Source organism: Chelonoidis abingdonii, chromosome 20 (genome assembly GCF_003597395.2).
Source record: "Chelonoidis abingdonii isolate Lonesome George chromosome 20, CheloAbing_2.0, whole genome shotgun sequence".
NCBI classification, from domain to species: Eukaryota; Metazoa; Chordata; order Testudines; family Testudinidae; genus Chelonoidis; species Chelonoidis abingdonii.
In genome coordinates, this window is record NC_133788.1 from 18,956,513 (window position 1) to 18,984,259 (window position 27,747).

At 37.6% G+C, this 27,747-nt stretch overlaps 1 protein-coding gene across 2 annotated transcripts in view; it reads right to left on the minus strand.

The window, feature by feature from the left end:
* The window catches only part of BRIP1 (BRCA1 interacting DNA helicase 1), a 139,427-nt gene that overhangs the window by 21,407 nt on the left and 90,273 nt on the right, over positions 1–27,747 (minus strand). For both annotated transcript variants that reach the window (XM_032779306.2, XM_032779308.2), the window contains exons 16-18: positions 26,870–26,991; positions 5,421–5,533; positions 1,540–1,622 (exon numbers count right to left, since the gene is read on the minus strand). In XM_032779306.2, the coding sequence (XP_032635197.1) occupies positions 1,540–1,622; positions 5,421–5,533; positions 26,870–26,991 (318 nt within the window). The remainder of the gene's footprint in view (positions 1–1,539; positions 1,623–5,420; positions 5,534–26,869; positions 26,992–27,747) is intronic.

The following is a 27,747-nucleotide window of genomic DNA, read 5'->3' on the forward strand; positions in this document are numbered from 1 at the left end:
TGTTTACAGGATTGAAGTCTTGATTTGTTTATAGCTTTCTATTAACATTTTTCAAAAACTAGAGTACAGATGGTCTTATAATTGATTTAAAAAATTCTCTACCCCATCTTCTCATTTTTCACCTACCCTTCTCTTAAAACAAATTTAAACTGGTATCTACTGTTAAGGACAGCAGCAATGCTGAAGCCTTCCAAAATGTTCCTACTGTTGTCCTTTGATATCTGTGTAATGTTTCTTTTGCTTTCTTTCCTGTGCTATTAATTTAAAGATCATGAATGATTACAAGAGGAATTTATGTATAAACTATATGTTTATTACAGCTGTTTCATTGCATGACAAAAATCAAGCAGTATTTAAGTAGTTTGCAGGTTTTGCAGATTAAAAAATAGTGTGTCAGATTTTTTTGAAAAAATCACAATCACTTAATACTTTAAAAAATATCATACAAGATGCTCACATGAACCAATATTAATTTTTATAATTATTGTATATCAGAAATCTTAAACAAACAAATGTTTTGATGAATGTGGAAAACTGAAGATTGAGAAAATTAAATTTTCATAAACATTAAAAATACACCTTTTAATCTCTTAAAAATACTCTATATTAGAAAAGGTTTTTTAAATAGCTTTTATTCTTTGAAAAAAATATTACTCTTACCAAATTCACAAACTCTTAGTGTGAGTGTGTAAATTACAATACTCTGCTTTCTCCCTTTTGTTTCCTCTCTTCAGTTATCTAAGCATTTGCCTAATCCAAAACAATATGTCAGAAAACTGCTTATATGGCAGAATCTGAGCTCCACCTGCTGACTGGACACGAAAATGATCTCCTTTACATTATCCTTTTACCGTGGTTGTTTATAAATGGAGAAGGGGCAACGAAGCTATGCAATCTATTCCTAAGAAATTTCTCCTTGACTAGTGTCATATAAGCCTTATTTTTGTTTTAGTTGCATTACTTTTACTAAACATGAAGAAACTGAATTGATCATGACAGCACAAAAAAATGTTCAATGATGCTCTGAAAGGAATGGTGGTGCCTCTACCTGTTCATGTCTACAAACCAGCAGGTTATACCTCTAACTGCTAACATTAGCCCCTGCACTTTACTATGGGTGAAAAACTACTCATACAAATGAATGCAAGTCAGTACCTTTATTTTTCTATTTATCATGGATAATAGTTCTTACATATGTTATAAATTTCATTTTGAACAATGTCAGTTAAATTCTGTAAATTGAACTTTCCTCAATAAATCTTACTACCAGCATGTTCTGAATGGGAATTAAATTAAAATGACAGAATGACTAATTTGTGTGTTTCATTGCATTTTAAGCCCGACACCCAGAAGCAGGGTTTTACAGTTGTTCAGAATTCTAGCTGCACAACCACACAACCACCGAGTTTAATGGATATATTTTGTTGTAGCTTCCCCCCACATAACAGATTTCTTTGGGAAATCACCTCTTGAAGCCTAGATTTCCCAACACAACATCCTAATACTAGGAACTTTCCCAGGAGAATCTGAATATCTTACCAGTTATGTATTTATTAGGGTTACTCCTGAAGCGATCGTCAACTAACACAAGAGCACCCCAATCCTTTTTGTGACGAATACACCTACAGGAGAACAATGAAAAAGAATTATAAATAAAAGAGTGTCTAAAACTGAAAACTATTTCTCTTTTGCATACAGTTGGAAGCACAAAAGAGCAAAGATGTGTCAGATGTGCTTTCCTGAGCTCCAACAAGAGGGATATCTGTCAGAGAAGGAATGTAAAAAACTGTATCAGAAGACAATTAAGCAAGAAACTTCTTTTTCACAAAATTCCTAGAATCACAAGAATGACCATTTGATGATGATAAACTAGGTCACACATTATTTCACAAACTGAGCACTTGATGTCTAATAATTACAACAGACGTTATTTGTTTGGCAATCTACTGTTGTGGGAAAGACAGGATAAGTACTGAAAGGAGAGTAGAGAAGAATGTAGGGGCAGGATATGGGAATGCACTGAGTGTGGCTGTACAAAGACTTATAAAACTATGTACTTGCTTTAGCATTTTCAGTCAAGGTTTGAATAAAATAAGGTTCTATACAAAGAAAAAAATCAAGATGCAAGGTAATGATGGTTGTTGACTCTGTAATTAAAAGTTTGTTAAAAAGTGGCTTTCTGTAACAATCCTGAAGTGCTACTTTATAGGAAGCAATAATTATTTTTATAATATATTGATCTTCTACAGTGTCTTTCAGATAAGGGTTTTCAAAGAACTATACAAAAATAAATTAAATGAACTACACAATCCCATGAGAGATACATAAACATTATCATCCTCATTTTACAAATTAAGGAAAACAGGCAAAAAGCATCAGGGGGCAGTGGTTTTAGCCTATATCCACAGAAACAACAAGGAGTCCGGTGGCACCTTAAAGACTAACAGATTTATTTGGGCATAAGCTTTTGTGGAAGAAAAGGAAAGAAAAACCTCACTTCTGAAGAAAGTTTATGCCCAAATAAATCTGTTAGTCTTTCAGGCCTGGTCTACACTAGGGGTAGGGTGTCGATGTAAGATACGCAACTTCAGCTATGGAAATATAGCTGAAGTCCAAGGATCTTATTCCAACTTACCTCCCGTCCTCACTGCACGGGATCGACGTCCGCGGCTCCCCATGTCGACTCCGCTACCACCGCTCGCTCCGGTGGAGTTCCGGAGTCGACGGGAGCACGTTCGGGGATCGATATATCGATCCCCGAAAAATCAATCGCTACCCCACAATACGACAGGTAGTCTGGACGTACCCTAAGGTGCCACCTGACTCCCTGAGGCAAAAAGAAGTCTGACTGGATATACAACATCACTGTGTCTAGAGATAGGATTAGAATCCAAATCTTCTAATTCACAGCATCATAGCTAGCTCAGCAAAGAATTTTTTCTTGAATATCTTTAAAGCCTCCCATGAAAGAAAAAACTAACAAAACAATTCAAGGCAAAAGATTCCTTCTGAGCTTTTCATTTTTTAGTGCTTTAATAAGTGCTGTTTTAACTTGCCATTCAAATGAATTATATCTACTGGAAACATATCCCACACTTTCAGTAAAGCAGCACTGCAAAGAGTTCATCGCCCAGTTGTCACCTGGTCATGCACACCATCTGGTATATTCCCAAAGGCTGTTATTACATTTCATGGACTTATGTTACTTCATATACGGTAACAGCACTATATTAAGAGAAAAGTGCCAGATTCAAGACTAACATGCTCTGCTCCCTTCAATCCCTGCAGGACTCTTTTACAGAAAGAAGCTTACATATCTGCGGCAACCACTTTCTAGGACTGTCAGCAAATCCTGTATTTTGATTTATATTCTCTTTATAAATGCACTGAAATGTACTGTTTTTTTGTTTCCAAGGCTCAATATAATAAAATCTGGGTCAGATTATAATATAAATCAGAATTATTCACCCTTGCATGCAACTGAGGCTTTTCCAAATACACCACTAGGGGAGTCTGTCTTTCCCTTTCAGCTCAGGTTAAAGTGCATTCATTTAAATGGTCAGTCATATAATGAAGACCTTTCATTAGCAACAGATTTTAAGTGAAAAATGTCTATATTTTTAGACAGACAAAATATCCTATATACAGGGGCGGCTCTCTGTCTTTTGCCGCCCCAAGCACGGCAGTCAGGCGGCTTTCGGCGGCATGCCTGCAGGAGGTCTGCTGGTAATGTGGATTCGGTGGCATACCTGCAGGAGGTCCACTGGTCCCGTGCCTTCAGTGCACCCGCTGCTGAATTGCTGCTGAAACCATGGGACTGGCAGACCTCCCGCAGGCATGCCACCGAAGGCAGCCTGACTGCCACCCTCTCAGCGACCAGCAGGCCGCTTCAAGCATGCGCTTGCTGCGCTGGTGCCTGGAGTTGCCCCTGCCTGTATACTACATAACCAAACTCTCTTCCTCAAACTTACTTCCTTCAGTAAGTCTTCCACCACTGATCACCACTCTTGCACCCTCCTGGAACTAAATTTTTTTATTTTTAAAATTACTCTCACTCCCCAAAAGGAAATTAATAAGATAGATATCTAACAACGAGTATGTATATCATGACCTTTTACTATTCTCCATCATATTCCCCCAATCCCTTCCCCACCCATTATATACATCCCTCGCATGCTGTAGTAAGTCAAATTTAGGGTACTTCTGCACAGCATGAGTATAAACAGCAGCATAGTGAGTGAGGCATAGCTTAGGCAAGAAGAGTAAAGACATGTCTGAAGGGTGGAGGTATCTATGCAACTACAATACTATATAGGCTCTCTATTCACTCAAACTATGCCTCCCCATCTACACTGCTAATTTTGGCAGTATAGTGTCCTGCTGCTTTCCTGCTGCTGGAGCCGTTCCCCTCTGCAGGAAAGACTCCCCCTCAGTGGGGAAAGGCTCTGCCAGCTTCCACTGCTGAAGCCTTTCCCTCCTGCAGCCTTTTCCTGCTGCCACCCCACCAGAGCCTCTCCCTGCTGCCAGAGCCTTTCACTGCAGTCCGGGAAAGGTTCTGGTAGCAGGACACTATACTGCTAAAAATAGCAGTGTGGATGTGGGAGGTGGTGCTTGGGCATGTAGAAAGCCCATATGTACCGTAGGGTCCTAGCAGGTCTACACTCGCTGAAGCAGTGCCTCACTGGCTACACGGCTATTTATACCCATTCTAGCTGTGGGTTTAGTGTCTCTATTCTATATGCCACTGCAAGTGTAGACCCCCTCTCAAAGTTGACCTTAATTAGTTGCAATAAAAACTACTTTTTCAGAAAGTCTCAGTGACAGCAGTCATGCCAAAAGGAACCCAGTTACCATGCAATCTCTTTAAAGCAGTACTGAGGACAACAGCTTGGTTACATTCTCACTCCCCAATCCTTGTTCAGCAAAAACATCAGCTTGCCAAATATCTTCCCAGTTGATTTGCAAGACGTCAGTCCAGTTTTAACCGTGTTAGTTGTTACAAGACATTTGGTCCATAGAGTACTCAGGGCAGAAATATTTACAAGCCAGGAATTATAGTTCACCAAGTTATTTACTTTGAAATGAAAGATACCCACTGACTTAAGCGTCAGTCGGAAATCTTTGCATTTGATACTTCCATGGCCCTAACTGCTCTATAAAATATGAAAGAGTTCCTGAATTTAAAAGGGCAATAGTTTCCTAATATTTGCTTGACATGTTTATGGCAACCTCTTACAGTTAGATTTCACTGATGCCTATCTGAAGAAAGCAGAAATCTGAATATCTGTATTTTAAACAATTCCAAGGATAACATGAAGATGACGTGCAAAAATACCTCCAGTGCTAAGAATGAGGGATTGATCATGCTCGAGAAAGGAGTTTAAAAATGAAAATATTTAAATAATATTCAGTTCTCTGACCTGCCGAGTGCCTGGTTGAGAGCCCTGTAAGCTTGAATTTCATACCACTGGCTACCTGGTAAAAGGCCTCTTGTCTTTGAGTGCTGGTCATTGTATTTCCTCTTTAACTCAACCTAAAAATAAAGTCAAAATATTATTTTAAAATATTTTCTTTTGCAAAATTATACAGTAAAATTAAAAACACACCAAACTGGTTAATCTATTGGGTATGAGACAGTGAGGGAGGAGGCTGTTAGATAGAACACTGTGTTAAAAAAATCTCTTCCTTTCCAGAGGAAATTTCATCCAAGCCCTGCTTAAACCACAAGTGAAAATGAGTTTGGCGCTCCCATCTCAGACCCTATTTGTTCACAACAAACCACTAACCAATTAAGGATAATGACCATTCTTTGCTTAAAATTAGACTAGCGCTGTCTCAGACTAAAGGCAGAGCTGTGTACCTGGTAATAGCTAATATTAGTGTCATTTGCATAAGAACCACCGTTGATCAAATATAATCGAAATAATATTTTAATGCTAAGCTTCTAGCTCTCATTTTGCAAAAATATCATACAATTCATAATTGAAAGTTTTATCACAAATTTTTGGAATGTGCAAAGTGAAGGTAATTTTGGACATGTGTTTTACTATATAGACTCATCAGTGTTTATATATTTCAGTTGTATAGTAAGTGTTGATGCTGTAATTTCTAAAAAAATACAGTTTGAGTTTAGGACCTATTTTCCAGTCTTTGAGAAATTACAGATTAGCTTATCAAGAGACCTAATAAAAGGCAGTAAGAATTTTTATATATTCTACATAAAGTTTACAATACTGAACATTGTTTCAGTTGAACATTGCAAAGGATTTGTGTAATTACTCTGAGCTTTTATGTCCACAAATATAAATTGTATCTACTTAACCATGAATGATCTAAAACACTACAATATCCAAAATTTACTTGATTGACTGCTCTCTATTAAAATTCTAAATAATATTTCTGTTTTTCAGGTATAATTCATGTTCTTCACTCTGCTTATTTTACTCGCACGTAATATGTGGTTCACTCAGTAATAGCTTATCACTCAGAATACAGTAATCATATGTGTATCCAGACCTCAGTGGCCTGCTGGTAAAGGATGGATAATCACTAAATTTGGTCATTTCCATCATTTTCAAGTATAGTCTAAGACTGACTCCTGCCATGCTATACAACACCATCCTCATTTCATTCCTTACAGCAGGCAGCAGAGTACTCCAGTTCCTAAAATCACATACCATCCAAGCTTACCAGGCTACTGGAACACACCTAATTGTATCAAACACAGCTAGTTTCTGTCAAGGAATACAAACTGACAGACATGTGCAACCGTTTAATACTGGGAGCAATTCCCTCAACACCTGGCAGAACTGCAGAAAAGAAACTGTATGTAGTGTAGTTGTAGCTGTGTCAGTCCCAGGATATCTTTTATTGGACCAACCTCTGCTGGTGAGAGATACAAGCTTTTGAGAAAACTGACTTGAAGAAGAGCTCTACGTAAGCTTGAATGCTTGTCTCTCTCACCAACAGAAGTTGGCCCAATAAAAGATATCACCTCACCCACCTTGGCCACGTCTACACTATGGGATAATATCGAATTAGCTAAAATCGGTTTTATAAAACTGATATTATAAATTCGATTTCATGCCGCCACACTAGGCACAGTAATTCGGCGTTGTGCGTCCATGGTCCTGGGTCCGAGCATAACGTCGATTTGCTGAAGCGCTTGCATTGTGGGGTAGCTCTTCGTAGCTATCCCATAGTTTCCGCAGTCTCCCCGCCTTGGAATTGCGGTTGAATCATTATTGTCGCGGGTGGTTTCTGGGTAAATGTGTCAGTCATTCCTTCCTCCGGGAAAACATCAGCTGACAATCCTTTCGCACGCGTTTTTCCCTGGATTGCCCTGGCAGACGCCATAAGCACGGCAACCATGGAGCCCGTTCAGCTTTTTTTTTTTTTTCCCGGCACCGTATGTGTACTGGATGCCGCGGACAGAGAGGCGATCACTCCAGCGCTACACAGCAGCATTCACTTGCTTTTGCATGATAGCAGAGATGGTTACCAGTCGTTCTGTACCGTCTACTGCCAGAGTAAACTGGCTATGAAATGATGGTATCTCTCCCCTCTGTACTGTCCGCTGCTATCATGAGTGCCCTGGCTGAAATCGGCCGGGCGCGCCACATCAAAAGCAAAATTGGGATTTGACTCCCGAGTCAATCCCTCCCTTTATGGTTTCTAAAAATAGTCAGTCCTGCTAGAATAAAGGGGCAAGTGTATTAGAGGACCAGTGTAATCAGAGAGCACAGCTGCTGCTCGTGTCAGTATTCACAGGGGTGCCCCTGCAACAACCCCACCCGTTGCTTCCCTTCTCCCCCTTCTGGGCTACCGTGGCAGTGTCCTGCCCATTTGTGTCATGAAGTAATATAAGAATGCAGGAATAAGAAACACTGATTAGTGACATAAAATGAGGGGGAGGCAGCCTCCCGGCGCGATGATAGTCCAGGCAGGACATTAAGCGTGTGGGGGAGAGGAGCCCAGCATGCTGCTGCTATGACAGTCCAGGCAGTACAAATCTTTTCTTTACACAGGAAAAGGAGGGGCTGATGAAGCTCAGCCCCCAGTTGCTATGAGGAAGAGCCGTACCCAGCCGTTCTGTACCATCTACTGGGAATAAACTGGATCATTCCATTTTTACCCAGGCGCCCTGGCCAGCCTCATCCTGAAGAGGGCCAGTCCAGGAGCAACTCACGGGTGATGGCGTACGATGATAGGCAGTCCTATTTCACCATGTCTACACGAGGGAGGGATCAGAGCGGATACTGCTCTTCACTGCTGCAGCATCGCGTCTACCCAGCAGCATTCAGTACAATAGGTGACATTGAAAGAAGTCAAGAAATGATTTCTTTCCCTTTCTTTCACGTGGTGGTGGGGGGAGAAGAAACTGAGGGACTATTCCCTGAACCACGCCAGGAACACTGTGTTTGAACCTACAGACATTGGGAGCTCAGCCAAGAATGCAAAATACTTTTCAAGAGACTGCTGTGGACTGTGGGATAGCTGGAGTCCTCAGTACCCCCTCCCTCCATGAGCGTCCATTGAGTCTCTGGCTTTCCGTTAACACTTGTCATGCAGCACTGTGTAGCCTGGAGATTTTTTTCAAACGCTTTGCATTTCGTCTTCTGTAACGGAGCTCTGATACACAAACAGATTTGTCCTCCCCATATAAGCGATCAATCCAGTATCTCCCCGTACGGTCCATGCTGGAGCTCTTTTGGATTTGCGACTGCATTGCCACCCGTGCTGATCAGAGCTCCCACGCTGGCAACAGGAAATGTAACTTCTAAGTTCGCGGGCTTTTCCTGTTTAACCTCCCGCTGCATCCGAGTTCAGATTGCTGTCCAGAGCGGGTCACTGGTGCACTGTGGGATACCGCCCGGAGGCCAATAACGTCGATTTCCGTCCACTAAACCGTAATCCGATATGATATGTTAATATCGAATTTAGCGCTACTCCTCTCGTCGGGGAGGAGTACAGAAATCGATTTAAAGAGGCCTTTATATCGCTATAAAGGGCGTTGTAGTGTGGACGGGTACAGCGTTAAATCGATTTAACGCTCTTTAAATCGATTTAAACGCGTAGTGTAGACCAGGCCCTTGTCTCTCTAATATTCCAGGACTAATACATCTAAAACACCACAGCATAAATGGGAAGTAAATGTAATATTTAGGCAAAGGAGGGAACACTTCTGAAGTACTAAGATGCTTTTTAAAAAAGAAAAGGAGAAAGCAAATGAAATAAATAATAAATGTCTGCTCTATAACCTGAATTCGAAGGCATTTCTTTACATAAACCCTGGACTGCTGGAGCAGCTGTGTAGTATGTTGCCAGCTAGAGAAGAGGGCTAGGGTCTCCAGGGCCAGGGTCAGTAAGGAGTGGTAAGCCTCCTGGAGGAAAAAGCCAGCTCCCCCAGGTAAATGGAACCTCTCCAAGGAGCAGTGCTGATATCAACTACAAGAGAACCCCCTTGCCATCCCATTTCAAACAAGGGGATAATGATTATTAAAGGTCCATTCTGAGAATGTGAAGAATGATCTCTTATTTGGAAAATATATCCAGCTCCAATATATATTTTCAAAATGTATTGGTTTAAAAAAGACATAAAACTACACAAGAAAGGTTCTTTTCACTGCTCTTTTGCACAGTATTAACCTTTTTAAACTGACATCTGAAAGGACACGCTTCAGGAGAGAAAACAGCAGACTTCTAACCACATCTGACAGGTAACTTTCAACTTGAATTTGGGTAAGAAATTTTATTTTGTTTACTTATGCCCTTTGAAACAGCCTGTCAAATTTACAAATTCAATCTTTACAGCCAGAAAGTAAATTCAGTTTGATTTCACAGATTTAATATTTGTTTCAGTCACTCAGAGTTTATTGACTGGTACATAAGGTTTCCTTTGTTATTTTTCAGACACACAGAAGCCTTTTCCTCCAAATAGTTTGTAAACATTCATATAATTCTTTACAAAAAACTTTAAACTGTAATTACACATATCTGTGTATTACCATACATGTAACCGCAGTTAGAATAACCAAAGACAGTACTTTTAAATGATTTGAGGTGGAGAATAAAATGTAGGAAACAATCTAAGAAGTGGGTAAAGCTAATGAATATTTTAAAATATTAAACTGTCACAAAGTTCTTCTGAAAGTATTTCATAGTTCTCTTAATCTCATGATAAATTTCTCAACATGATTTCTTCACAAAGCCTTTTGTCAACATTAATACATTTATCATTTCTATAGTTTCTTCCTACTTTGAAAGTCTTAGTAAAGCAATATTAGAATAACTTGTCGTTCTGTTTTACACCAATTACAATTATTGCAGGCAGTGTCACATCTACACACAGAGGTATATTCATATAAATAAAGTCAGCAAAAACATTGTCACATCAGATAACAAGTACTGAGGTCTATATATTAATTATATGAACAATGGATGACAAATAAACTATTCCGTTTCTCTCACTCTAAAGATCAGGTTTCAGCATGAAGTGACTATTTAGATTGCTGAAGGTTAAGGATTCATTATAAGTCTAGTAAAGGTAAAAGGCCAGTGCATGTCATTTTAATCCAATCAGAATCTATTTCATTGTATAACTCTGCATTATCAGGAATCAAATCAACACTCAATTCGAAATGACATGATGCATATGTGAAAAAGCCAGTCTCTCCTGCTAGCAAATATCCTAAATGTGCAGTAAACCACAGGCTAGAAGGGATTAGTTAAAATGTCAAAAGACAGCCTTTTACTTTTACCTGTTCATCCTTAAAAATATACTCTTAGCTATCAGGCATGCTTTACAGACAAATAGTTTCAGCAAGCAGCAGCAGAAGGCCTATGGCAAGCTCTGCCATCTTGCAGCTGTCACAGAGATTAGTCTTTGATCTATCTGGGAGGTCATGGTCACAGTCACATTAGCTGAAGTCTAACAACATTATACCTGTTAACTACTCTTTCTTTTAATGCTTAATTAGACAGACTTTCCCCCATTATGGAAAGTTTAACTGAGAAATTTGCTGAGTTTCAACAAAAACTAAATGATATAAACAAACTTTGCTTACTGTGATTTGGAGAGATTTTGCGGCAGTTTATATTACAATTCAAATGTACTTTACAATGCTTTTCTAAAGCAGAAGGCTAATCATAGAGAAGGTTAAAAAGCATTTTACTAGACAAGCTCTTTTGGGGATGGTGTTGAAGGGTGATGGAGAATAGTTTAGGAGAAATGACAATGCTTCACCTGCGAAGACCTGGATTCATCTTTGATTCAGGTGATACAAGAAATAATAGCCTGGCTAGCCCATGGTGAAAACAGCATTAAACTGCTCCATTATTGGCCATGTGCTGAGGTGATGCTTAGGAGAGTAGCTGGGGTGTGGAATGTCAGAGTGGAGGTTTATTTACAGAGTTACATGCAGAAACCTGTATAGTGCCTTAACTTGCACTGTGTCAGAGAGCAGCACATTTATTTAATTTAACAAAACCCAAAACATTTTAATATATAACATTAGGGCATGCAAATAGCAGCTTATTATGAATTAATAGCTTCTGGAGAAAAACAACAGTGGGATGATCTAGCCACAGCAACATTTAAATTGTATACTTTAGTTTAATGTTCAGTAAATAAAAAAAAGTTTCCCTTTATGGCAGTTTCATATAAAACTGAGGTGAATATAAGTGCATATGACACTAGAAATTTAAGATACCATCACATAAACAATATATATGAGAAATATTACACTGTCTTATTCACTCATGATAAGCTCTTTAGGACTAAGAGTTCAACCCATAAATAAGAATAAGAACTAATCTGTTAAAACTACTGATTAAAACTATTAAGAAAACTTTACTTCAGTAAAAATAAACACATTGTCCACCAAACACTCAGGCAAAATGGTTTTATCTTCAGCCAAGGATAGGACCTTAGACCTAAACAGTTTATAGCAGAACCAAACTGGAAGAGAGAGAATGTGCATTAGGAGCGTTTACGGTTCAATATCAGCATACCATAAACACATGCATCAGTCTAAATATCACAATATAAATTTCAATGGCTAAACTAAAGTACAAGGTCTTGTATGCCGAGTAACTTAAATAGACAAAATCAGTATGGTTGTGTTTTATTTTATCTGGCATATTTTCAAGATTTTTAGAGGCCGTATTTTATTTAACCAAATGCAGTGCTATATTTTGCTAAAATGGAAAAAAAAAAACCAAACTGGGTCTCTGCCAAAAGTTAAAAATTCATGCTCACTCTTAGATATAACAGCACTTCAGAAACTATTTTTTCCAACTGTTCTCTATCTTCCCTTTTAAATTACAAACTGATACACAGCAGAGAGAACACTGAAGACAAGGCAACAACTCAGCATTGTAATGACACAAATGTAAACACTGAAGGCAGCACTGATGAAAACCCTCACCACAAACCTGCTACCTTCTTTATAGTACCACTTGCTGGTGCTTTGAGAGTCACTGCTAAAGAGACTGGAGATAGGATGACTCCAGATTGGATAAGGCTAAACAAATATTGACACTCTACCAATATATTTGTGCATTTATATGGGTACACACATACATATTCCCTCCCTTACATCCATCCACCGCAGATTTAAAAAACAAAATATATTGTGACAGACCCAGGCCAGTGGGGTACAGGAGTCTGGTAGAGGGCAAATATACTGGTCACTGGGTGAGTAGTTTTCTGGTCCCTGAGTGACCAGAGCAGGAGCTGCACTAGAGTAATCAGGAAACTGCTAGAACCAATTAAGGTAGACAGGCTGATTGGAACACCTGCAGCCAATCAAGGCAGGCTAATCAGGGCACCTGGGTTTAAAAGGGGAGCTCACTCTAGTCAGGGACAGGGGAGTCAGAGGAGAGGAAGTGTGTGTGAGGAGCTGGAAGCAAGAGGCACAAGGAGCTGAGAGTGAGAGGGTGTGCTGCTGGAGGACTAAGGAGTACAAGCGTTATCAGACACCAGGGGAAAGGTCCTGTGGTGAGGATAAAGAAGAGTGTATTGAGAGGGAGGCCAGGGAGATTGTAGCTGTCATGCAGCTGTCAGCGAGGCACTCTGACAGCTGCAACACGTAGGGCCTGAGGTGGAACGCGTATAGAAGGACAGAACCGGGTCTCCCCCCAACCTCCCAACTCCTATAACACAGAGAATGCCCAGACTTGTGCGGGTAAATCACTGACGTGAGCAAATCTGTCAAATAAGTGCAAGGACCATCAAGGGAGAGGAGGAACTTTGTCCACAATACTATTAAAAAAAAAAAAAAAGGTCTTAAATCTATCTTCTTAAAATCTCGTGTCCAGTTAGGGTCTGTCTTCATACTCGTTCAGAACATACTTGGCATCTAGTCACCCTCTTGATGAGTGCCAAATGACTATAAAAGTTTGCGAATGTAGGAAAGTGAAAGACATCATATCCCTTATTTTCTTTTTGGTTTGAATTTTTTTTTAAGTAGAAGTAGCATTGAACAGTGTAGCATTTAACATTTTTTCCTTCAAAAGAAGTAACAACATCTGTGAGAATTAAGACTAAATAGTGAACATGTAAAGACCAACGTACATCACAGAACGTTTCACTCCTCGGTAGGCTCACTAAAAACTGTATCTAAACACACAGTCTCAATTTGTTAACCCATAAAGACTAAGATATTAACAGTAGGACACTACTTTCAAACTGGTGCAGTCATTTCATGGGCAAACAAAGGCTTGAAATATGCAAATGTCTATCACCTGTAACTTGTCAAACCAGTTTCTGTGTATGCTGTAGAATAGGTTATTTTATAAACACACCAATGAACACCTTGCAGAGTGCTAAAGATAAAATACAGATTACTTAATACAGATCATTCTACTTCACTTTCACACAGAGTTGCCACATTTTTCTGTTTAAAAAAAATCTTCATGTGTGTATAGCGTTTAAAGATATGCTAAGGGTCAATATCTTTCGATGGGATCAAGTCTTTGTACTACTTGGTTATAGAATGCTGTGCTGTGTCTCTCTGTCGCCACCCACAGTACTGCTGTGGGCTGGATAAATCAGACAAGCGCAACTGTGTGCAATCATATCGCCTTCTAGTGGCTGAAGCTTACTGAGGCTATAAATTAATCTTACTACAAAAGCATAAATATTTCAGAAGTTGACACTAGCAGTTTTAAAATCTAATTTATTTTTAAGGTTTAAAAGGCCCACAAAAATTATCCACCTTAATGTATGGGCATGAATGTGAAATAAAAGAGCACGAATAGTGCAAAGCTATCTGAACTCTAAAATATTTTACGTAATCAACTCCTTTTTTAAGTAATCAATTTTAAGTAATCGACTCCTTTTTTTTCACTGCCACTTAGAACGTTAGGGACCTCCCAGTCCCCACCATGCAAATCTCAACCTCTCCAACATACACTTTTTAGGGTTTTTTTCTGTAATGGTAATCGAGAAGAAAGGTTCTCATCTCTGTGGTTACATCTGCAGCTCCAGAACACAGCACCATATCATTCAAATCTCTTGCATTTTGCAGACTGTTTCTTCCATACAGTACAACTCAAAAATGACTGGGCTCTGGAGTTCATGGGATTTGAATGGAGCAGTACCTGGGGGCCAATGTCTCCTGTAATGGAGATGGAATCAAAGCTAGTCAAAAATCAAGGGAATTGGCAGAATGGAAACAGAATGTGATAAAGTCACAACGGGGAAGAGAGGCTGGAAAGAAAAAAATCACTAAGGCAATTTGATAGACTAACCCCATAATTCAAAACTATAAATATGAGGGAGCACCCATAGACAACTATCATCATCCTGCATCTTATCATTTCTCTATGTATCTTTCTGTGCAAAACAGTATTAACAACTACATGTGAAAAGACATATTTCTTTTATTTTTGATCCACAGAGTGCCTTTTCACTTGAAGCACTTCATTCATTCCCAAGTATTCTCACTCTTAATCCCAGTGACACAGACTGTAGGAAAGACTGTATATAATGTTAGAGCCACTGAACACTTTTAGTATTGTCAACGACAGCATGTGGCATCTCAGAGATCTTGAAGTTTTGCGGTTTGACAAATCATCTAGCACATTCACCCCAGGCCCATCTACTCATCTCAGTCTTGTAGGGTTTGAGGGACTGTGAACAAGTGACTTGATTAAAATCTAATGCAACCAAAACTCTCCTCTGAAGAGAAAATTCAATCCATTTCCAGTGAAGCAGAAGTGAAAAAAATCAAACAGCTTCCCTTGAGGTACAACGCTGCTGCATACGCTCAGTGCCACTGCGTCTAAGGTGAAGTGGTAAGTGTCAGTCATCCTTACAAATCCCCAAGGTGATAGCTTCACTTTTAAAGCCTTCAACATTCTTTGACAGTAAAGTAAAAACTTAAAGGTCAACACTACTTGCTAAGGACAAGATAAACACAAGAAAATCACTTTGGAATTTTCATGGATCAGAAAAGTAAACTATTAAAGGTAAAAGAAAAGTTTTGATTTGCTCTATTATTTATCCAAAGGCTTAACTGAGGGATATATTTAGGGATGACTCTCTTAATCTGCGCCAACATATTGACATTACTGTTGCACCAACAGAAGAGAAATGCCATCCATTAGCCTTGTCTGATAATCTGAATTTAAATGTTATCTTTCTAAGCCAGAGGAATTCTGTAGTTTACAAAATTTTGCAGATAGTTACCAAAAACCCAGCCTCTACTATCCATAATTTTTTATTTACATAAAAACTTTTTGCAGCATAATTAGTACTGGGAATAACGGTGGGAGAGGAGTTATGTTTCAGTATTTGCAAAAAAAATTCTTTAAAACAAATGGTGTATAGTCTCTCTAAAATTTCTTTCTGCTTCAGGCTAATATGCAAAATTGACAGCAAGCACAGCTTACACTTGTTGAATGGCTTTTAAAATTTTCGAGACAAAAACAAAAAGCACTCTGAATTTAGTTTTAACACCCCTTTTTGGCCACACTCTCTACAAAAAGTGGCTCAGATGCCAAAGCTTTGTCTACATCTGGTATTTTAAGTGGGCTAAATCTTAACTTATTTTCCTCCAAAGTGAAAAAAATTGAGAACAAGAGCAATATCCTCCCAACCACCTTGACAAGATGTGATTTTTTACATACCACAGTCCTCAGTAACCACTGCCATTGTTACTATACTTTACAACAGGAGTAGGCAACCTATGGCACGCATGCCGAATGCAGCACGCAAGCTGGTTTTCAGTGGCACTCACACTGCCCGGGTCCTGGCCACCAGTCTGGGGGGTTCTGCATTTTAATTTAATTTTAAATGAAGCTTCTTAAATGTTTTAAAAGCCTTATTTACTTTACATACAACAATAGTTTAGTTATATATTATAGACTTTTATAGAAAGAGATCTTCTAAAAATGTTAAAATGTATTACTGGCACGCGAAACCTTAAATCAGAGTGAATAAATGAAGATTCAGCACACCACTTCTGAAAGGTTGCCGACCCCTGCTTTACAATAACAAGCTGAAATAATTTATGGTACCTGGTTGCAAGACAATCACATAATGCCAATCACCTTGAAAACGTTAACACACACATAATTAGTAATCTTTTAATACTCACAATTTGAATACATGCCTCTTGAAATTTCAAACTATGTCCCCTAATCACTGCGATTGTAAATCTGAGGGCTTGCTAATATAATGTTGTGCATTGCAATCTTCTACAAATAATCAAATCTATTCATCACAACCTTTACTATTTTAAGAAGGTATTTTATTCAATTTGTTACTAAATATACTTGTATGGCGATGGAAAGGAGAGGGGCACATGAGTATCTAGATGGATAGCCCTCATATCCTTATCACTGGCCCTTCCTTTAGATCAGATGATTTAATATTCTTTTCAAAACCAGTTTCTGTAAGAGCATCCTTTGAATAGTATCATGTGTTTTTTTCCTTTAAAATTTTTATAAGGGTTTTTTATGATCCCGTTAGTGTTTGCCCCTTTTCAGCAAGGAAGAAACTGACTGTACAGAAGAAACAATGAAATTGACCACAGTTTTGCATTTGATATCACTTAGTGTAAGCAAAAAAGTTATTTTTTTGCAGGGGGTTTTTCAGTTATACTGAACATATTACAGCAGATATACTATTTTAAGTCAGTAACATAATTTCCAAGTTGATAGTTTTTCTTTTAAAGCAAAATTGTTCAGAAACAAACAGCTTAGAACTTTCAAAACTGTAGAGCAATAATAAAACATCCAGTTTCATTTTAAACTTCATTGTATGGTATTCAAATAATGGCAAAAATCTTTGTAACAAAATTTCCAAAAAACTGTAACTATGTATCAATTTTCCTGTATTTTAAAATGACTATTTACTTTTCCCAAAACATGACGGGATTAAAAATGAAACTTTCCTAATTCTAGGATTTAGCTATTTAATATTAGTATTTGCATGGCTCACAGTATCTGTTTTTTATTAACTGATTTTTTTAATTGACTCAAGTGTGAAAGTCATAGGTAAATGAGGACCATAACTGCTTCCATGAAGTGATAAATAGTCTAGACTAGTGCAAGAAAAATGAACCAACAGTGTCATGTAGAACAGAAGCTTCATTTTCATTCAGAATAAAAATGTATTTCAGTCAGCATTTAACTAGTGTAAATTTCTCTTTCCCTATACAAGGAACAATAAGGAAAAAATACAAGCTAAAAAAGGTTGAGACACGGATGGAAATAAGTTTAAATATTAAGAAAAGTTGCTGTTTATTAACTGGAAATTTCAGTCACCAGTTTTGATTTGTTGATTCTTCATCATAGAAGTGAAGAAACCCCAGCTCTACAACTGATTTTTTTACATTAAAATACTGAGTACATAGCAATGAAAAATGAAATTCAAATGTGTTCCGTCATGGCTCACAGATTACACTCCTGGAAACAACAAGAAAGGTATTTGCCTACACAGTTTATATTCAAATCATAGCAGCTGACTAAAAGAAATATGTAAAAGATTCTCATTATAAGCCAAACCCTCTTCCAGTTGTTGAATAATATCAATGCACAGAAACTGTAGTGTTATCCAGTTTATTTTCTTTTTACAACTATTCACATAAAAGGGTTTGAATGTTCTTCCTACATATTTTGGTTGAGTAAAGGTCTCGCTTAACTGTTATACAATTATAAAGTATGCTCTACTGTAGTATGCTCAAAAAAGCATCTGGGAAGTAGAAGTCAAGAAATCCTATCTGGGAAAGTTAGGTTAATGCTTGCACTATCAGAGTTGCCCATTATCAACATTTCGTAGCAAGTCTCTTTATGTTCAGGCCCCCAAAGAAAGAACAGTAAATTATAACTTGAACTAAACAAGTCACACTTGGCTCCAAAATCAAATTTTCCTACCTCTATTTTCAGGTCCCTGAGGTAAGCAGAGGAAATCCTGGTCACAGCCAAAGAAGTCATTTTTGGCTCTGAAACATATTTTCCTGCTTCTTTAGAGCCAAACTCTACCACTGAAAGTACCACAGCTTTACATAGTACTTTAATGTTTCTCTTTTTATTTTTGCTGTAGCAATCTGATTCTTAAACAATATGAAGGCATTTTAAATAATACAGAATTGGTCCTATGGTCTCCTTTTCCTAAACATCTTCTTTTTCTTTTATTGCGGTCCAGTATTCTTCCAAGTCTTAATTATCTTCATTTCCATAATATGAAGAAGGTAGGTTTAGACTGTTAAACTAATGCATTTAAAACAATATGTGCCTAGAATGCTGGATTAGGCCAAATGGGGGAGGGGGTGTCAAAATAAATAAATAATATCCTAAAAGGGATCTTGTTTTCAAACAAACAGATTAAGTACATAATACGAACTACAATTTAAAATCTCTACCATTATTTAAGTGGACTGAACATATTATTTGAAAACCTTTTTCCTCTCATCCTTAACTATCTGAAGCAGCACCTTATATTTTCTCCAATGATATGAAGAAAATGACATTTAGCATTATACCGCATACTTTACAATGGGACTTTTATCTGAGTAAACACTGTAGGATTGGATCCATAACATTACAATTCCAAACATACAAAATTATTTTAGCATCAAACAACATGAATTTGGGATGACACAGCCTTCTCAGTCACATTATTTATATTCTTTAACAACACAGTTCACTAGCATTAGCATCAAATTACAAATCATAAAACGTGTTTAGAAAGCAGGTTGATCAGAGACAAGCTATATTAGCAGTGGAGATGAGCCAACACCAAACTGACAGTTTAAAACACTGGTCTCTAAGGCCTCAATCCTACAAACCTTTATGCTTGCACATAGTATTAGTGAAACTAATGGGATCACTCAGAAAAGTGGGATCTATGTGCAAGTGTAAGGTTTGTAGGACTGAGCCTGAAGAGGCCTTTTATTAACCTGACTTGCAACTGTATTTCCATAAAGCACTGGTGACATTTTTTAGTGACAGAGAAAATCATTGGGCGATATGCTTTAGGGATTTGCCTAACAAATGTTCAACACTTGCATTTCCTTTTTTAAAAAGGAAGTCAGAATTAATTCCACTATATTCTGTCTTCAGCATATTTCTAATTGTCTAAAGTCTCTGTTCTATCTCCAGATAGTTAAATAGCAATATACTTTTGTGACCTATATCTTTATTATTTTATTATATTTATTATGAATTATCTGCTGCCTATTCAAAGCACCTCCTAAAATTTGAAACACACTTAGAAAGTTTTATAATTTCCAATACTTTTTAGCTCATCCGTTTTCCAATTAATTGGAAACCTACAGAAAAGCTGCCCAACTATATCATAGGACCACAATCCTAAACTCCACTTGTGAACCTTGAACTTCCTTTGATACCTGCAAGCAAGGAAGCATCCCCTGAATGTCAAAAATCTGGGCTCTGCTGGACTAAGGAGCTAAATGAATTCCACCGCAGAGGACCTGTCAAGGAGAACAACCTGTCAGAAGCATCCTCTCATTTACTATGAGGGAGTTCCAGCTTGAGGGCTTCCCCAAAGTCAAATGACATGGGGGAGGTGAGAGGGGGAAAGGTGATCTCTCAGGTAACCAAGATCCAAACACGTTAGGGCATTAAAGGTTAAAACCAATACCTTTAATTTCACCCAGAAATGTATTGGTAGCCAACACAACTCTGAGAAGGGTTACTGCATAATAAAGTACTACTCAATACAGAGGAGGGTGGCAAAAGTCTGGCTCAACATTACAATATGTAGGCTGCCTATCTGAGCAATCAAAGATTTTCTATATACTTACAAACATAACTGCTATATCAATTTTTAATATAAAGCACTGTATTCTAGCTCCCAACTGCTTTCAGACATGCTCTTGTTTTAGCTCTGAGTTTTTAAATGACACACAAAATATTTAAATGACACATAGTAATAGCCATGTGAGAGTGGAATGTATTATCAATCTCTTTCAGAGGAAAGAATAATTCCCACACCCCTCCTATATCCCACAAACAACTGAACTAAATATCAGAGACTGATCCGCATGAGACTCAAGTTTTCATGATTCAGTGCATCTTATAAATCAGCTATTCGAGAAAGTAAATTAGCTTCTGACTCAAGTAGTAATGCATTCACCTGCCTAAAACAAATTCTAATTCTTAAATTAGCAGTATCCAAAGAAAACAGTGCCTTAATCCAACTCTGATGCAAACTGATCACAAATATTTAGATAAACTGGCCTAAAGGAAAGCCATCACAATGTATTACTTACGGCAAACATTAAGAGGAGGAGATAATCCAAGATTCTTATTTTTGGGATCAGTACAAACTCTATATTTTTCCTGACTGTCTTTGTCACACTGTTTTCAGTGCTTCACGGTAGGAGCAGTTAAATGCATGGTCTCAAATGCCTGAAAACCCCATAGTAGGGCACCCGCTGCCCCAGCCCATAAAGGAAATAAAAAGGACTTAAGCCTGATTAAATGAGTACAACCATTAAATGAATCTGCATCATAAGTAGGATGGCAATTTCTCTGCAGGCCAAGTATTATTTTTAACCTCTTGGCAATAGGACTTGTGGTTTTTGGATGCTAACGGCGAATGTAAAATGCGTAGCCAGCAAAGCTCAATCATTTATGGCAATGAGTTAAGGCTTAATTTGGCCCAAATGCCTATGCACGTACATACACAATACTGCTTAAAGTCATGAATATATTCTAGAGATCAGCATTGCTTGGCACTCCAATTTTCATTTGCATTTTGTAGGCAATACATACACATTTTACGAACCTGTAGGTGGTAGTGGCACCAGTGTTTTGATCATTTAAAATTAACTCAGCAGAATTTAAAAGCATTAAAAGAAAAGTATGAAAATAGGCTAAAAACATCCTTCCTAGTTTTGGGGTTATGTATATTGATCCACGAAGACTGTGGTGGCAAACCACAGTTTGCAACTGTTAATCCAAATCAACAGCAGTCAGAATTTTTGTAAGCAAACTAGCTTCTCTCTTATATTACTATATTGCGTGCGTATTATTCTGTATAAATTCAACACATCTGGAAAAGGAAATATATGAATCTAAGTATCTGTTTTATGTTAAATTTATTTAACCTCAATCAGTAATACTAAGTGTTTAATCTTTCCAAAATAGGAATTGCAGTTCCAAGTGAGAATTGTGATTTTGGCACCTACCCTTCATTATCATCAGCCAATTTTCATCGCTGGAGTGCCTCATTTCTTTCCTACACTATAGTGCACTTCAGAATTATTTTGCAGTCATGCAAGCACTCCCATAAGACCACAAACAAATCTTCAGGGAGAAGAACTGCCACCATAAAGGTGACAATCTGAGCTCTAGTGGCAAAAGGAGTAACATATGTGAGGCTGATCCAGAACTTCCTGAAATATCTGACAAGCTTAAAGCTAGGAACAAAATAAAGCATTTCTCAATTGAATTTACATAGAAGTAGTGCTAACTAGATGTCACTTTGAACCTTAATTGCCTTTTGCTCAACATGTCTACAGCAATAACTAGCTTTCCCAGTATTATCTTAGGAGCATTATCATGCACCAGCCAGCTCTTCAGATCTGATGCTAAGAGACTGGTGCATGCCCTTCTCTCATCTAGAATTGAACACTGTGGTGCTTTGTGCAGTGGCATATCTAAATATATATACTCAGAAGTTCAGCCTACTTGCAATTGGCAGCTAGAGTTTTTATCCTTGCTTAAAAATTTAGTTTTCTTAAATCTAACTTTTAAAAGTAGAAAATATCCCAACATAATATTGATATGTGTTATTTAGTGAACAGTAATGGTTTGTATTGTCTGGCTCTAGATTTTATTTCAAATCTGGCTGATGTATTAAACACACACACACACACACTCATAATTTATCCTTGACTCATCTCTTTGAGATTAGTGTTGCCAGGGCCAGCTCCAAGCACCAGCGCAGGAAGCAGCTGCTTGGGGCGGCCAATGGGAAGGAGCAGCACATCCGGATCTTCGGCAGCAATTTGACGGTGGGTCCCTCAGTGCCTCTCGGAAGGAAGGACCAGCCGCCGAACTCCCACCGAAGAATGAAGAGGCGCAGTAGATCCACTTGGGGCAGCAAAAAAGCTGAAGCCGGCCCTGAGTGTTGCATACAATACCATTTAGAATATAAAAATCACCCACTTTTGGAGATCACCTACTGCAGGGACAATGTGGGAGGGTTCCAACCACTTTACAGAATAAGTGTTGCAAAACTTCATTTTAATATATAAAGGTCTCTAAAAGAAAGCATTTCTAGTTACCCCTCTAACTTTACAATGAGGAACAAGACTTTTTAGTATATGCACATTTTGAGTTTAAAACACTGTGTGCCAATCTTTTAGCCAGGAGGAAAATGTTATGGATGAGAAATAAGTGATTAAAAAAAAAAGATTAAGCTAGAAACACTCAAAGAACATTGTGCTAGCAGGCACCTTAAACTAATATAATTTTACTAGTCCTTATAGGATTCACTTATTTTTTTTCCCCCAGCAGTACCTACACATGCATTTTGGACAACAAAGAAATCTTTGATTATGCACTTAAAATGCAGAATGCATCCCAAAAACTAAAGAAGCTAAGCCAGTTTGGCCTGTCAAGTCCAAACTTATTACTTGTTTGTTTGATTTGGCTTACTTATAACCAATGTCTGGCAGCTCTACTGTTTGTTTATTATGCGATATTTCATTTTGGTTGTTAGTTCTGTACAGCTGTATGAGGTTATTTTATAAAGCACCTTTCAAAGTTATGTAGTAGTAATGGTGGTGGCTATCATCACTGGGAAAGAAAAGAAACCAACAGCTGGATGACTGTTTAGTTGGCACACACAGAACACTAATAAATAGTGTTAAGAATAAATTTGAATAATATGGGTTCTTATGTTTATTTGGTACTGCAACCGCTATATTCCTGACTGATCTCATGGCATGCCAACTGCCCTTTAGCGTAAGGGTGGAAACTCTGGACTTCTACACTTATTAGAGATAGTTACCTCTAATTAGAATTCAAGTCAGCTGTGTATAAAACATTTAATGCAAACATGGATATATTTTAATGTAAATACCTTTGTATACTCAGATTCCAAAAGGTAGAAAATCCCTATTTATTTTGGATTATATTGATAATGATGACCCTCTGGCTTCATATATTGTAGGGACCACAATGTTTTATTTTTTTACAAAGAGTTTCTTCTTGGCCTATTAATTAGTATCCATATGTGCCCACAGATTAACCAGACACATAAATGCTAATCTTTTCCACTGTATTGCTGTCTCTCTTAGTTTTGATGTTATGGAAGAGGATGCTCATGTACCTGGAGGATGAAATTGATTTTATATTTAAACAATTGCCTCATTTTAGAGGATTTGCATCCACTTCCAAACAGTGTTATTTTATTATGGTGCCATATCTAAAATAAAAACTTGGACACTTTGGTGGCAATATTTTTTAGGGTTGTGAAACAGTCATACTGAAGACAAAAGTACACTTTTAAATGTGGCCGGATGCTGCTCCTGCCACCTTCTAACTCAACAGCAAAACATGCATATTTCTTGGAACTGATGGATATTTTCTAGTAAGTTACTGTGCTAAACGAGTTTATCATGAAACAGTGAATGTGTGTCACTGACAATCACTTTGAGCACAAGACCAGCTTTGCTATTGCCTACACTCTTGACTTCTCTCTTCACTTCAAACACTTTTCATCACACTGAACACTTCTTCCATTGGTCTGTTCGCTACTGGTAAACCAAGAGCAAATTCTGCTCTGTGTAGCAATATATCTTTGGGTGCAAATCAGGCACCCATAAAGCAATTATGGCAGTAAAAGAAAAATACTTCCAATGTTGTGAGTTGAAAAGTGGTAAATACTCCTAAATTATTATAACTAACAAATGTCAACAGCAAGATATCATATTGCATGTAAGGAAAATACACTGATTTCTTCAGTTACAAAAGGGCCACATGAAAAAAGAAACAGCAGTCACATATTCTGTTCACTGAAATATTGTGCTTAGATTTTCAGTATTAAGACTGGCAGCCCTTGCTTAACTGAACAGTGAAAGAAATGGCTTCAGATGCTTTGGAGAACTTTTAATTATGGAAACTCTCATCCGTATTTTCTTTATTCCTCTGTTAGATTATACGAATCTCTTAGTATCCTTTAGTAATGCAGTTATCTGATTTATCTTGGTCATGAGGCAACCCGTGAAATTTTTTTACTGGAGGATGTGTCAAAGTTTTATGTTATTCATGGATAAAGCAAGTTGACAAGAGGTACAGTTGAAGGGAAAGGGAATTACAAGTATGAAGACTAAATTTAACCTGATGTATTCAGAAGTCTAACTAATCAATTATAATTTTTGTGCTTCTATAACACCTAGGAGCCTTAGTCATGGACCAGGTTCCCATTCTGCTAGATGCTCTACAAAGATAAAATAACTCTACTGAACAGGTATGAGATAATTCGTAGAATTTCATATCAAAGATATGGCGCTCTCCGTAGCATGCCCTTGTTTTTGGAATTCGCTCCCACTGGAAAGATGTCTCAAGCATGTCAACTTCTACCACATGCTGTAAGACGTATTTATTCAGGTTTTCAATTAGTCCATTAAATGAATTTCCTCATTTCTGCTTCTTTCAGGGGAGTGGCCGAGAGTCATGAAATATGCCACCAGTTAGTGGAGTGAAACGACTTAGCAAGCACTCAGGACTGGTCTATACTTAAACTGTAAATCGACTTTTAAGGCACGCTGCTTCAGTTACGTAACTGAAGTCGACATAACAGACTGACTTACAGTGGTGTCTACACCGTGTCGACAGGAGACAGTCTCTCGCCAACTTACCTTCTGCCTCTCAGGGAGGAGGAGTACAAACCTCGATTGGCAGAGCACTCACCCATTGACTTAGCTTGTCTTCACTAGACTCACTAAATCGACACCACTGGATCAATCACAGCAGTGCAGATTTAACGGGAAGTATAAACACGCCCTTAGAACTAAATCTCTCACTGAATTTGATTAACAATGGAGCAAAACTATAACAACACAAGCACTGCAAATGAGGACTAAGATGCACTGACAATTATGTGGCAAAGCTTCCACAGCTCCTGTCTGCATTATGTCAGAGTTTTCCTAGTATGTCAGGTTCCTCTTCTTCATGAATTCTTAATCTTCCCACCGACTACCCCCACTCCAGGAAGGACTGAAACAACAATCAGGGTAGCAAAGAACCAAAAAAGTCTGTATTAGTTACATGTCTAATGGGTACTCTTTTTATTTGGGTACATACATTGCAAGTCAGTCTCTCTCAGATTACTCATTACATCTTTCTTTCATACTTTATTATTTTTAATCCCTTTACAAAACATAATGGACCTAAATGTGAACCTTTACTCACACTGATGAGCAGTTACTGACACAAGTAGTCTCACTAAAATTAGTGAGTATACTCACGTGAATAACTTCTCAGCAATATAAGGGGCTGACACTTTGGTCAACTCAAAGATACCAACTGACCCAGAAATTTAGTTAATTTAGGCCTACAACTACATTCAGAAGCCACTTTAAGATCTATGCCTCAAATCATCATCATCAAAAAAAAAAAAGTAAGGTTCTCAATTTCCAGGAAGAGCTCATTTCATGTAATAATTTCACACTTTAAAGAAGCAAACTAAGCATCAACATTACCTTTGGAAAAGCTAAATGAAGAGTGCTACATACACAGTGATGTTGAAGGAGGCAATGGGAAATGAAGAGTGGACATGCAGCAACCAACAATGAAAGAACTTTAAGATAACAATGAAAGAATGTATGAAAATCTTTCACCTCTAGGTTATATCTATATATTTACCTCTCAACCTATTTTACCCATCTTAACATTCTTTAATTCGTATCTGTTATTTATTTTCTTAGGAAACAACCTCAAGTAGATTAAAAATAATCTTTTCTCCTTCATTTATACTGGATCTTAGCTATCATATATCCTACTATATCAGATATATCAAGGAGTAGTCTTTATCTGTGCAACAGGTATAGCCTTTGAAATAAGGAGGAAAAGCTGTATCACAGCTGGTAAAAATTGAGCCAATGGGCACTTTGAATGTAAAAACACTATGACTAGCTGTATTTGAACAATGGTTTAAAATAAATTTATTGTAGTATGTAGTATTAACAAGTGTTAAAATCTAAAAATAGAAGCCACACAGCCTCTCAATTTTACCATGTAGAAAGCATGCTGAAGAATTCAAAATGAAGTCAGGTGAGAGTCCTGAACAAAATTTGGTAACACAGTATTCCGTACATGAAGAAGTATTTTAGCCATAACAAATTTAAGTTCCAAATCTTTTGGTTAAGTGTTGATATCCTACCTGAAGGTCTTTCACATTTGGAAACGGAATACCAATAGTTATAACAGCACGGGCATTGTCATCAGAGAAATCCAAGCCTTCACTAACTTTACCTCTGCATACTGCTATAAGAAGTGCTCCATCTTGAACAAAGCAAAGAAGAATTAGCAATCATTCTGGGAATAAATCATCAGTGATTAAAAAGCAGTTTTATGGTATTCTTTGACAAGACTAAAATTAATACAGCATAACGCAATGTGCATCAGTTTAAAAAAGTGAGCTGAAATAAAAGCACATGATTTTTTAGAGAAGTATTATGGTAGTTAATATGATTTAGACAAATGATATTGATGTGCTGAATTAGCAATTTTCATATTATGCTTGCAAGAGGCACTATATAATATAGAAGCGCATCATAGGGAAAAAACTGTACCTACCTATAACAATAGTGCTTTCAATTTATCATTTCAATAATGGTATTCTCTTGTTCTCTTACTTACTATTATGATGTATTAACTGAACTGATACTCAGAGTATTTTTTAAGAAAACATATAAGGTTAAGTTTGTAAAACAGTGCATTGTAAATATGTTTCTATGCTTTGCAAAATAGCGGCTTTGCTCTGAAATTAACTGGTTAAATATTACATTCACTGTACACATCTGGAGTCTATACTGGACAGAAAGTCTACTATAAGAATAATTCCAGATCCAGCTATCTGAGAGACCACTGTTGCAGTTAAATTAGGAGAATCTTGCTGAGGTAATATCTTTCATTGGACCAACTTCTATTGGTAAGAAAGTGCGCTTTATGCAGAAGTTTTACAAATGGATCACCTTTTGGAAAAGCTGAATCAACCCTGCACTTTTCCTTCTTGTTGAGAGAAAACACAGAATTGGT